We start from the raw sequence: 10587 nt of genomic DNA, 5'->3' as shown, positions 1-10587 counted from the left end.
CAGCCATGCAGGGACACTCAATGGCCCATTAACAGCAGATAATTAATAATTAATGGCCAGTCCATTATCAGAAGATATCTCCTGGAGGGAGGATTGGTTGTGGAAGAGATAAACTGCCCAATGAACAGAAGATAACTGCCCCACCTCTGACAGATGGCAAACAGAACACACACTTATCTTGCAATCGAGGACCTGTCCTCACTGGCTGCCCCCATTCTCCAGAGTTCATGGTATCCAGGGAGGCCGCAGCTGCTGATGTCGGGAACAAACAAGTTGGGTCTTGGTTTGAGAAAGCTCCAGAATCCATTTCTGACCCCCGACAGACAGAGCAAAGGCAGAGCCATGGGGTTTTTATAGGGTATCCCAGGGCTGGAGTTGGGGTTTGGGTCAAGGGAGGAGTTCTTAGCAACACAAGAAGGGTGAAATCAAATTCCTGCCTCTTAGACACAGAGCCACTCCACACAGAATGTGTCCCCAAGTCCTAAATTCCCCCTCAAACTCCTGATTAATGGAGGGACTTTGGACATCTTTGATCAATTTCATTCATTTAACCCTGTTTGGCTGCTTTTAAGAGATGAAGATGAAGCAGAGGAAAATTCAGGCCAAACGTAAAGGAGAAGCAGCCAGGTGTGTTCCCAACACGGATCACAGGAATGTGAGTGACCAGGGCTGTGCCCAAAGTGCCTCCTGCAGTGGGGGATGGAGCTGGAGCAGCGCACGAAGCTCCTCCCGCACTCGGGGCACTCGCAGGGCTTCCCTTACCGGTGGCTCCGTTGGTGCTTGTTCAAGTGAGAGCGCTGTGAGAAGCTCTTCCCACACTCCTCACACTTGTAGGGCCTCTCCCCAGTGTGGATGCGCCGGTGGGTGATGAGGGTGCAGTTGTGCTTGAATCCCTTCCCGCAGTCGGGGCATTGGAAGGGCCTCTCCTCTCTGTGAATCCAATAGTGCTTGAGGAGATAGGTGCTGGTCTTAAACCTCTTCCTGCATTTATCACACTCGTAGGGCCTCTCCCCTGTGTGGATCTTTTGGTGGCGGATCAGCTGGGAATGCAGCCTGAAGCTCTTTCCACATTTCCCACACCTGTGCGACCGTTTTCCAGTGTGGATGTTCCGGTGCTGAATCAGGTTGGCGCTCTGTCTGAACCTCTTCCCACACTCCCCACACTCGTAGGGCCGTTCCCCAGTGTGGGTCCTCTGGTGCCTGATCAGGGTTGAGCTCCGACTGAAGCTCTTCCCACATTCCTCACACTCGTGGGGCCTCTCCCCACTATGGATTTGTCGGTGCATGACAAGATGGGAATTGTGCCTGAAGCCCTGCCCACAGTCGGGGCAGCGGAAGGGCCTCTCCTCTGTGTGCGTGCGCTGGTGCTGGAGGAGATCAGACCTGGACTTAAATCTCTTCCTGCACTGACCGCACTCGTAGGGCCGTTCCCCAGTGTGGGTCCTCTGATGCTGATTCAGCTCGGATCTCAAGCTAAACCTCTTCTCACACTCCTCACACTCATAGGGCCTTTCCCCAGTGTGGGTCCTCTGGTGCCTGATCAGGGTGGAGCTCCAGCTGAAGCTCTTCCCACATTCCTCACACTCGTAGGGCCTCTCCCCAGTGTGGACCACCTGGTGCCTCATCAGCTGGGATCTCAAGCTGAAGCTCTTCCCACATTCCTCACACTCATAGGGCCTCTCCCCGGTGTGGATTACCTGGTGCCGGATCACGCTGGAGCTCCGGCTGAAGCTCTTCCCACATTCCTCACACTTATGGGGCCTCTCCCCAGTATGGGTTTGTTGGTGCATGACAAGATGGGACTTGTGCCTGAATCCCTTCCCACAGTCGGGGCAGTGGAAGGGCATCTCCTCCATGTGCGTGCGCTGGTGCTGGAGGAGATGGGAGCTGGTCTTAAATCTTTTCCTGCATTGATCACAATCGTAGGGCCGTTCCCCAGTGTGGGTCCTCTGGTGCTTGATCAGGTTGGAGCTCATCCGGAACCTCTTCCCACACTGCACACGTTTCTGGGGCTTCTCCCCATCATGGAGCTGCTCATGGAGCACCAGCTCCGAGCTCTGGCTCCATCTCTGGCCGCCTTCGCGGCCCAGGTTGGCTCTTTCCCCCTCAGATCCCCACCAGCTGCGTTTGCAGCCCTTCCTCGTGCGGCATCTCCAGGGCTTTTCCTCCGTGTTGGATTCCTGCGCTGTGGAGCCGCTCAAAACGGCCTCTTCCACCAGGTTCTGCCGCGGGCATTTGTCCTCCCTGCTCTCCATGCTCAGCTCCTGCTCTGGGGGAGGAAGGACAAGGACAGGATGGGATTTGCCTCCATACCACAGGCAAGGGCAAGGAGATCCCGCCAGGGCTGAGCTGCAGCCGGGGCCATGCTGGGCTAGGAGATGGAGCAGCACAGAGGGGAAAAGGGCACTGACTTCCTCCTCACCTGCATCAGTGTCCTGGGGCATATTCCTCTGCCTTGCAGCCTCCCAAGGGTTGGGAATGGGAAATCCTGGTTTGGGGAAAACAAGGGATGAGCACATTGAGTTTGAAGGTCCCTCTGCCCAAGTCCATCTCTAGGAGTCACTGGCAATCTGGGTGGCATAAAAACCTCCCAAACACCAAGATTCAGCCCTGGAAAAGCCTCCCAGGAGTTTCCTGTGCCTGGTCCCTCCTCTTTGGTGTTTGGGGGTTCCCCCTGTCCCAGCTGCTGGGGTCACGCTTGGATTGGGGGCCCCCATTCTCCTTGGTGCCTGCCCTGCTCAGGCTGCTGGCAGTCCCAGCAATGCCAAAAGCTCCCCCCTCTTCGCTCTCCCCATTTCGGGATGCCGGGGCTGTTTGAGCTCCTGGGCTCCCTTCTCCCCTCATTCTCTGCTCTGGGCTGCAGCGGCTCCAAGGAGTCCCCCCTGCCCCTCTCCAGGCTCTTGAGGCTCCTGCCAATGGCGGCGTTCCCCCTCTCTGGGCTCCCCACTTTGGGCTCCTGGGGGACACAGGGCTCTGCTCCTCCAGGCTGCCTCTGCCGGCACCGCCACTGGCACCCCCCGATGTCCCCCCGAGGGGCCTTTTCTGCTCAGCCTTGGACTGCTTCATTCTCCAAACATCCCCCCAAAAACCCAACCCAGGGACCCCCCGGGATATCTGGGCTGAGCTCCCTCCCCCTCCCCACTCACCTGCTCGATGGTGAGGGGGGGGTGATGATCCCACAGGTGGGGGCTGCGAATTCAGGGGAGGAATGACCACGTGGTTTTCTTCTTTCCTTGATTCTCCTTTGTCCCTCCTCTTCCTCCCTCTCCTCTTCCATCCCTCCTCCCCCCTAATCCCGCCACCCCCTCCATCCCTGCCCTTCCCTTCCTCCTCCTCCTCCTCCAGCAGCAGTCACACTCTCGGTGCCCTGTTCCCGCAGCCCTCGAAGCACTCGGCAGGAGCGGGGATGGAGCTGGGACAGGTCGGGATGGGCAGCGCGGGGCTCTCGGCTGCTGCCAGCCGCTGCGGGCGGGGGGAACCCGGCCCAGGCCAAAGGAGAGGCAAACTGGGGGCTGCACATCCAAACTGGGCCTTTCTGGGGACCCTGCCTGGCCACTGCCAGCCCTTGGGGCTCCTCTCGGCACATCCGCCACGGGGGAACGCACCAGGGCTGGGGGATCCCAGCAGTGGCAGCACTGGGACTGGTTTCTACTGGGAGTGACTGGGAATGACTGTGAGCATGCTGAGGGACACTGGGATATACCTGGAGTGTCTGTTAACCATACTCGGATGACTGGAACCACACTGGGAACAGGTGGGACCATGCTGGGGAGAACTGGGACACCATGCTGGGGGTACCTGGGAGCGAGTGGGAATGACTGGATGTACACTGGGGACAACTGGGCATGACTGGGACCATGCTGGCAGGGATTGGGATCATCTATGGAGTACCTGGCACTATACTGGAACAACTGGGATCACACTGGGAGGAACAGGGAGTGACTGGAACCTTGCTGGGGGCTACTGGGATCACAGTAGGAGGAGCTGGCCAATGCTGGGAGTGACTGGCATCATACTGGATCATACTGGCAGCCACTGGGACTGCACTGAGGGTGACTGGGAGTGGCTGTGAGCAACTGGCATCAGGCTGGAAGCAACTCAGGGCAGCTGGGAATGACTGGGAACATGCTGGGAGCAACTGGGATACACTGAAACCACAAAGGGGGTAAATGGCAGCAACTGGAGCCACACTGGATGATCATGGGAGCAGCTGTGCCCATGCTGGGATCCTACTGGGATCCTATGGGAAATGGCTGGGATCATACTGGGAGTGACTGGGAAGGTGCTGGTTCTGACTAGAACCATACTGGAAGTGACTGGGAGCAACTGGGCCCACACTGGGAGTGCCAGGGAGTCACTCTGAGCATGACTGCAATAACGCTGGGAGTATCTGGGACTGACTGGGGTCATACTGGGGGTGACTGGAACCATACTGGGAGTGACTGGGAGTGGCTGTGAGCAACTGGAATCATGCTGAAAGCAACTGGGGGGAACTGGGAGTGACTGGGAGCATGCTGGGGCTGACTGGGATATACTGGGGGAGACTGGGAATCACTGGGATCATACTGGAGGCTCCTGGGGTAATCCTGGCATTGACAGGGAGCAACTGGGATCATAATGGGGGCCACTGGCATCATACTGGGAGTGACTGGGATCATCCAAGAAGTGAGTGGAACCATACTGGGAGTGACTACTGCTCCTGCTGGGGTCATCCTGGGAGCCACTGGGATCACACTTTGGGCAACTGCCAGAAACTGGGATCATGCTGGAGGCAACTGGGAGGAACTGGAAAAGACTGGGATCATTCTGATCTAACTAGAACTGTACCAGGCCAACTGGGATATGCTGAGACTGTCTGTGACCATACTGGGAGGACTGGAAGCACACAGGGAACAGCTGGGACCATGCTGGGGGCAACTGGGAGTGAGTTGGACCTCGGTGAGAGGGACTGGGACTATTCTAGGGACAACTGGGACCATGCTGCGAGGAACTGGGAACAAGTGGAACTACTCTGGCAGCAACTGGGATCATACTGGTTTGACAGTGGGAGCACTTGGATCCATGCTGGGTGAGACTGGGATCACACTGAGGATGACTGGAGTCATACAGGGATTAACTGGGAATGGCTGTGAGCAACTGGAATCATGCTGAAAGCAACTGAGGGGAACTGAGAGTGACTGGAAGCATGCTGGGGAGGACTGGGATATACTGGGAGAGACTGGGAATCACTGGGATTATATTGGAGGCTCCTGGGGTCATGCTGGCATTGACAGGGAGCAGCTGGGATCATACTGGGGGCCACTGGCATCCGACTGGGAGTGAGTGGAGTTACACTGCAAGTGACCGGGATCATACTGGGAGTAACTGGGATCATACTGGGACTGACTGGGATCATACTGGGAGTTACTGGGATCATACTGGGAGTAGCTACAATCGGACTGGGATTGCAGGGGGTGTGATTAGTCCCTGTCTGGGGGGTGCTGGGAGCTGCCAGGCGTATGCTGGGAGCCGAATGCGCAGCCACTGAGGAACTGGGAGCAACTGGGAATGGCAGGATGCAGCTGCAGCAGCGGCAGCTCCCCGGTGGCCCCGTGCCAGTGCCGCTCGTGGTGCCGGCTCTGGCTGTGCCGAGATCCCGCTGGAAGGGGATCCCAGCCAGGGACCCCATGGACACCAACTGGGGGAAGCCCGGGCCGGGCTCCGACAGCGCCACGGGCAGAGAACGCAGGGACAGGAGAACTGGGGGGACACCGAGATTTGGGGGCTGGGGGGCACGGGGGAACCAAAGGCAGAGCTGGGCAAGCAGGGAATGGGGTTTGGGGGTTCCAGGACTGAGAAAAGGGGAGGCTGCGGTGGGTAGAGGGGGCACGGGCTGGGCTAAGGGGGTTCCTGCATGCAGGAAAGGGAGCTCCAAGGATCCCCGGTGTCCCCATTCCCAGCAAAAGGTGGGAAAACCCGGGATGGCTGGGAATAAGGGTCCCAGGTGTCCTCGGTGTTAAGGAAAGGAGGGGCTGGGGGCTGGGAAAGGCAGGAACTGGGGTCCAGGGGGTCTCTGCGGGAAGGAAAAGGGGGCTCTAGGGGCTGGGAGAGGCGAGATGGCCGGGAAGGGGGTGCGGGGTGGATCCCATGCCCGGGAATGGGGGTGCGGGCGTTGTTGGTGCCGGATCAGGGGGTGCAGGGTGGATCCCCTGCCCAGGAATGGGGGTGCGGGGGTTGTTGGTGCCGGATCAGGGGGTGCAGGGTGGATCCCATGCCCGGGAATGGGGGTGCGGGGGTTGCTGGTGCTGGATCAGGGGGTGCAGGGTGGATCCCATGCCCGGGAATGGGGACTCGAGGGGATCCCGGTGCCCAGGAATGGGGGTTCAGGAACCCCCGGTGCTCCGGGATGGGCGATCAGAGCTTCCCGGTACTGGGGATCCCCCTCAGCTCTCGCCGCCCCCCGGGCCCCAGGAGCGCCCCCAGCGCTAGAGCTATCGTGCCGCTCCTCCTCACTCCCAGTGTGATCCCAGTATGGTCCCAGTAGAACTCAGTCACCCGCGAGCTGCTCTCAGGATGATCCCAGTACAGCCCAGTCACTCCCACTGCTGCCATCCCCCCACCCCTCGCCCCGTTCCGACCTGACCCGGCTCCATCCCCGCTCCTCACGCCGGCTGCGAGGGCTCCGGGACTGGACGAGGAGGAGGGAGGAAGAGGCGGAGCGGCAGCAGGAAGCGGCGGGAGCACAGGACGGCCGGAATCATGCGGCTCCAGCGCTGCCTGAACTCTGGAACCCAAGAGCATCGCCCCCCATCCCGCAGGTGCCCCCTCTCTGGGCTCCCCACTTTGGGCTCCTGGGGGACACAGGGCTCTGCTCCTCCAGGCTACCTCTGCCGGCAGCCGCCACCGGCACCCCTCGATGTCCCCCCGAGGGGCCTTTTCTGCTCAGCCTTGGACTGCTTCATTCTCCAAACATCCCCCCAAAAACCCAACCCAGGGACCCCCCGGGATATCTGGGCTGAGCTCCCCCCCCCCCCAATCGCCGCTCGCCTGCGCTTTGTGAGGGGCGATGATCCCACGGGTGGGGGCTGAGAATTCAAGGAAGGCACGACTGAGTGCTTCTTTCTCCTTTCCTCGATGCTCCTTTGTCCCTCCTCTTCCTCCCTCTCCTCTTCCATCCCTCTTCCCCCCTAACCCCGCCTCCTTCTCCCCCTCCAACCCTGCCCTTCCCTCCCTCCTCCTCCTCCCCCAGCAGCAGCCACACCTTCGGTGCCCCGTTCCCGCAGCCCTCGCAGCCCGTGGCAGGAGCGGGGACAGGTCGGGATGGGCAGCGCGGGGCTCTCGGCTGCTCCCAGCCGCTGCAGGCGGGGGGAGCCCGTCCCGGGCCAAAGGAGAGGCAAACTGGGCAAACTGGGGGCCTTGCTGGGGACCCTGCCTGGCCACTGCCAGCCCTTGGGGCTCCTCTCGGCACATCCGCCGGGGGGGAACGCACACAGGGCTGGGGGATCCCAGCAGAGGCAGCACTGCCAGGGACTGGGCTGGACTGGGATCGTACTGGGAGTGACTTGAGCTGTACTGAGTTTGTACTGACATCATACTAGGATCGTACTGGGATTGTACTGGGTTTGTGTTGATATTATACTGGGAACATACTGGGAGTGGCCGGGATTGTACTGTGTTTGTACTGACATCATACTCGGATCGTACTGCCATTGCAGGCCAGCGTGTGATCGCACTGATGGACACTGGGATCATACTGGGATCATACTGGGAGTGAGCAGGAGCCTGCGGGGAGCAATTGAGACCATGTTAGCGGCAAATGGGATACACTGGGAGTGACTGGGATTATACTGAGGATGACTGGGAGTAGCTGTGAGCAAGTGGGGACATGATAGGAGCAACTGGGAGGAAGTGGGAGTGACTGGGTGCATGCTGCAGGTGATTGGAAACTGCTGAACTTCAACTGGGATGATGCTGGAGGTGACTGGGATCATACTGGCAGTGAGTGCCACTACACTGAGGCTGACTGGGAGTGCTTGTAAACAAATGGGATCATACTGGAAAGAACTGGAAAGATGCTGGAGGGAACTGGGGTACACTGGGAGATACTGGGAGTGACGGGAAGGAAAGTGAGGGTGAAAGAGAGCAACTGGAACCATGTGGAGCACAACTGGTTCATACTGGCAGGGACTGGGAGCACACTGGGATCATTTTTGGATCATACTGGGAGGGACTGGACTAATACTGGGAGTAACTGAAAGTGACTGGGAACACACCCTGCACATCATCCCCCATACTGGGCCTGACTGGGAGCATGCTGGCAGCAAATGGCATCATACTGGGACTGACTGGGTTGATCCAGGAAGCAACTGGAACCATGCTGGAGGCAGCTGGGACCTTACTGGGAGAGACTGGAAGCAACTGGGATTACACTGGGACCACACTGGGAGGGCTGGCATGTGACTGGGATCAAACTGGAGCTTACTGGGATCATATTGTGGCTGAAAGGGAGCAACTGGGATCACACTTTGGGCTACTGGGCGCAACTGAGAGAAACTGGGACGATGCTGCAAGCAAACTGGAGAAACTGGGAAGGACTGGATGCATGCTGGAGGCAACTGGGATATACTGGGCATGACTGGGGGATCATATTGGGATAACTAACACCTTACTGGGGCCACTGGCAGTGCCTGGAAATGACTACAGACATGCTGGGTACTACTGGGATATACTGGGAGTGTCTGTAACCATACTGGGGGGACTGGAACCACACTGGGAACAACTGGGACCATGCTGGGGGCAACTGGGAGTGAGTGGGACCATGCTGGGAGGGACTGGGACCGTATGGGGAGTAACTGGGACTAGAGCAGGGGCAACTGGGTTCAACTGGGACCATACTGGGAGTGTCTGTAACAACAGGGGAGTGATGGAAGCACATTGGGAACAGCTGCGTCCATGCTGGGAGCAACTGGGATCACACTGGGGGCACTGGCATCAGACTGGGAGTGACTGGGAGCAACTGGGATTAGACTGCAAGTGATTTGGGTCATACTGGGACTGGCTACACTCATACTGGGATTATACTGGGTGTGAATGGAACCTGACTGGGGGTTACTGGGAGCTACTGGGCCCGTGTTGGGAGGAAAATGTGACACTGGGAGCAACTGGGATCAGCTGGAAGGTACTGGAACCATGCTGAGAGGACTGAGACTACAACTGGGATCATACTGGGAGCAACTGGGACCACCCTTTGAGCAACAGATAGAAACTGGGATTGTGCTAGAGGAAACTGGGAGTGACTGGGGAAGACTGGGATCATTCTGAGGTAACTAAAACATACTGGGAGTGTCTCTAACCATACTGGGGGGACTGGAACCACACTGGGAACAGCTGGGATCACGCTGGGAGTAACTGGCACGATGCTGGGGGAAACTGAATCTACCCTGGAGGCAACTGGGCACGACTGGGACCCTGCTGGGCGGGACTGGGACTAATCTTGAACAACTGGGATCATAATGGGAGGAACTGGGCACATCTGGAATTATGCTGGGAGCAGCTGGGATCACACTGGGATCACAGTGAGAGCAGCTGAATCCATACTGGGTTACACTGGGATCTCGTTGAGAGCGACTGGAATCATACTGGGATTGACTGGGAGTGGCTGGTTTTGTGGATTTTGGGGGGTTTTGATTTTGGGGGGCTTTATTGGCATTTTGAGGGGGAGTTTTTCTGGAAGTGTTTGGGGGTTTATTGAAATTTTTGTGGCTGTTTTTGAATTTTGGGGGTTTTACTGGGATTTTGTTAGGATTTTTTGGGATTCTCAGAAATTCTGGAGGTTTTATTGGGATTTTCAGGAGACTCTGTGGGCATTTTATTGGCATTGTGGGAGCATTCAGTGGGATTCACTGGGGATTTGGGGTTTTTTGGGACTTTTGGTGGGATTTTTTGGGTGTTGCCAGAATTTCTTTGGATCTTGGGGGAAGATTTTGTGGGACATTTTATGGTTTTGGGGACATTTTTGGGGGATTTGCAGAGTTTAATCAGGATTTTTGGGATGATTAGCATTTCAAGAGATTTTTGGGCTTTTATTGGGATTCTAGGGTGTTTTAATGGAATTTTGAGAGATTTAATTGGGATTCAGTGGTTTTTATTGGGACTTTTGGGGCTTTTAAGGAGATTTTGGTGCCTCTGAGCCTGTCCCCACACCCAGGGAATGCCCCAAAGCCCCCCTAGAATTCCACTAAAATGCCACAAAATCCCCAATAAGTATAAAAAAACCCTCAAAAACCCCAGAGAATCTCTAAAAATCCCAGTGGAACTCACTCAAATTTAAAAAAAAAATCCCAAAAATTTCAATAAATTCCCCCCCAAGAAAACCCCAAAACCCCAACAAAACACCCCAAATCAACAAAACCCCCCCAAAATCACGCAACCATCCCAAAACCCAATAATTCTCCTCCAAAAACCCCAATAATTCTCCCCAAACTCCCAACAAAATCCCCTAATGCCCTAAAAAGCCACTCTGAAACCCCCAAAACCCCTCTCAAAACCCCGAAATCCCCACAAATGCCCCCAGAACCCCCCAGGCTCAGTGGGGCCGTCCCGGATCAG

General features: G+C 57.2%; 1 protein-coding gene across 1 annotated transcript; it reads right to left on the bottom strand.

Moving 5' to 3' along the window:
- Nucleotides 1–242: 242 nt before the first annotated feature.
- Nucleotides 243–3258, bottom strand: LOC131562402 (zinc finger protein OZF-like). The gene is made up of 3 exons (XM_058812093.1): nucleotides 3147–3258; nucleotides 2423–2488; nucleotides 243–2269 (listed from the first exon to the last, which is right to left on the bottom strand). Exons 2-3 carry the CDS (start codon nucleotides 2442–2444, stop codon nucleotides 759–761), a joined length of 1533 nt encoding a protein of 510 aa, XP_058668076.1. The 5' UTR covers nucleotides 2445–2488; nucleotides 3147–3258; the 3' UTR covers nucleotides 243–758.
- Between the last annotated feature and the right edge of the window lie 7329 nt (nucleotides 3259–10587).

This window comes from Ammospiza caudacuta, chromosome 11 (assembly GCF_027887145.1).
Source record: "Ammospiza caudacuta isolate bAmmCau1 chromosome 11, bAmmCau1.pri, whole genome shotgun sequence".
NCBI classification, from domain to species: Eukaryota; Metazoa; Chordata; class Aves; order Passeriformes; family Passerellidae; genus Ammospiza; species Ammospiza caudacuta.
Note: the sequence above shows the minus strand (reverse complement) of the source record. Positions and strands in the feature narration are given on the sequence as shown.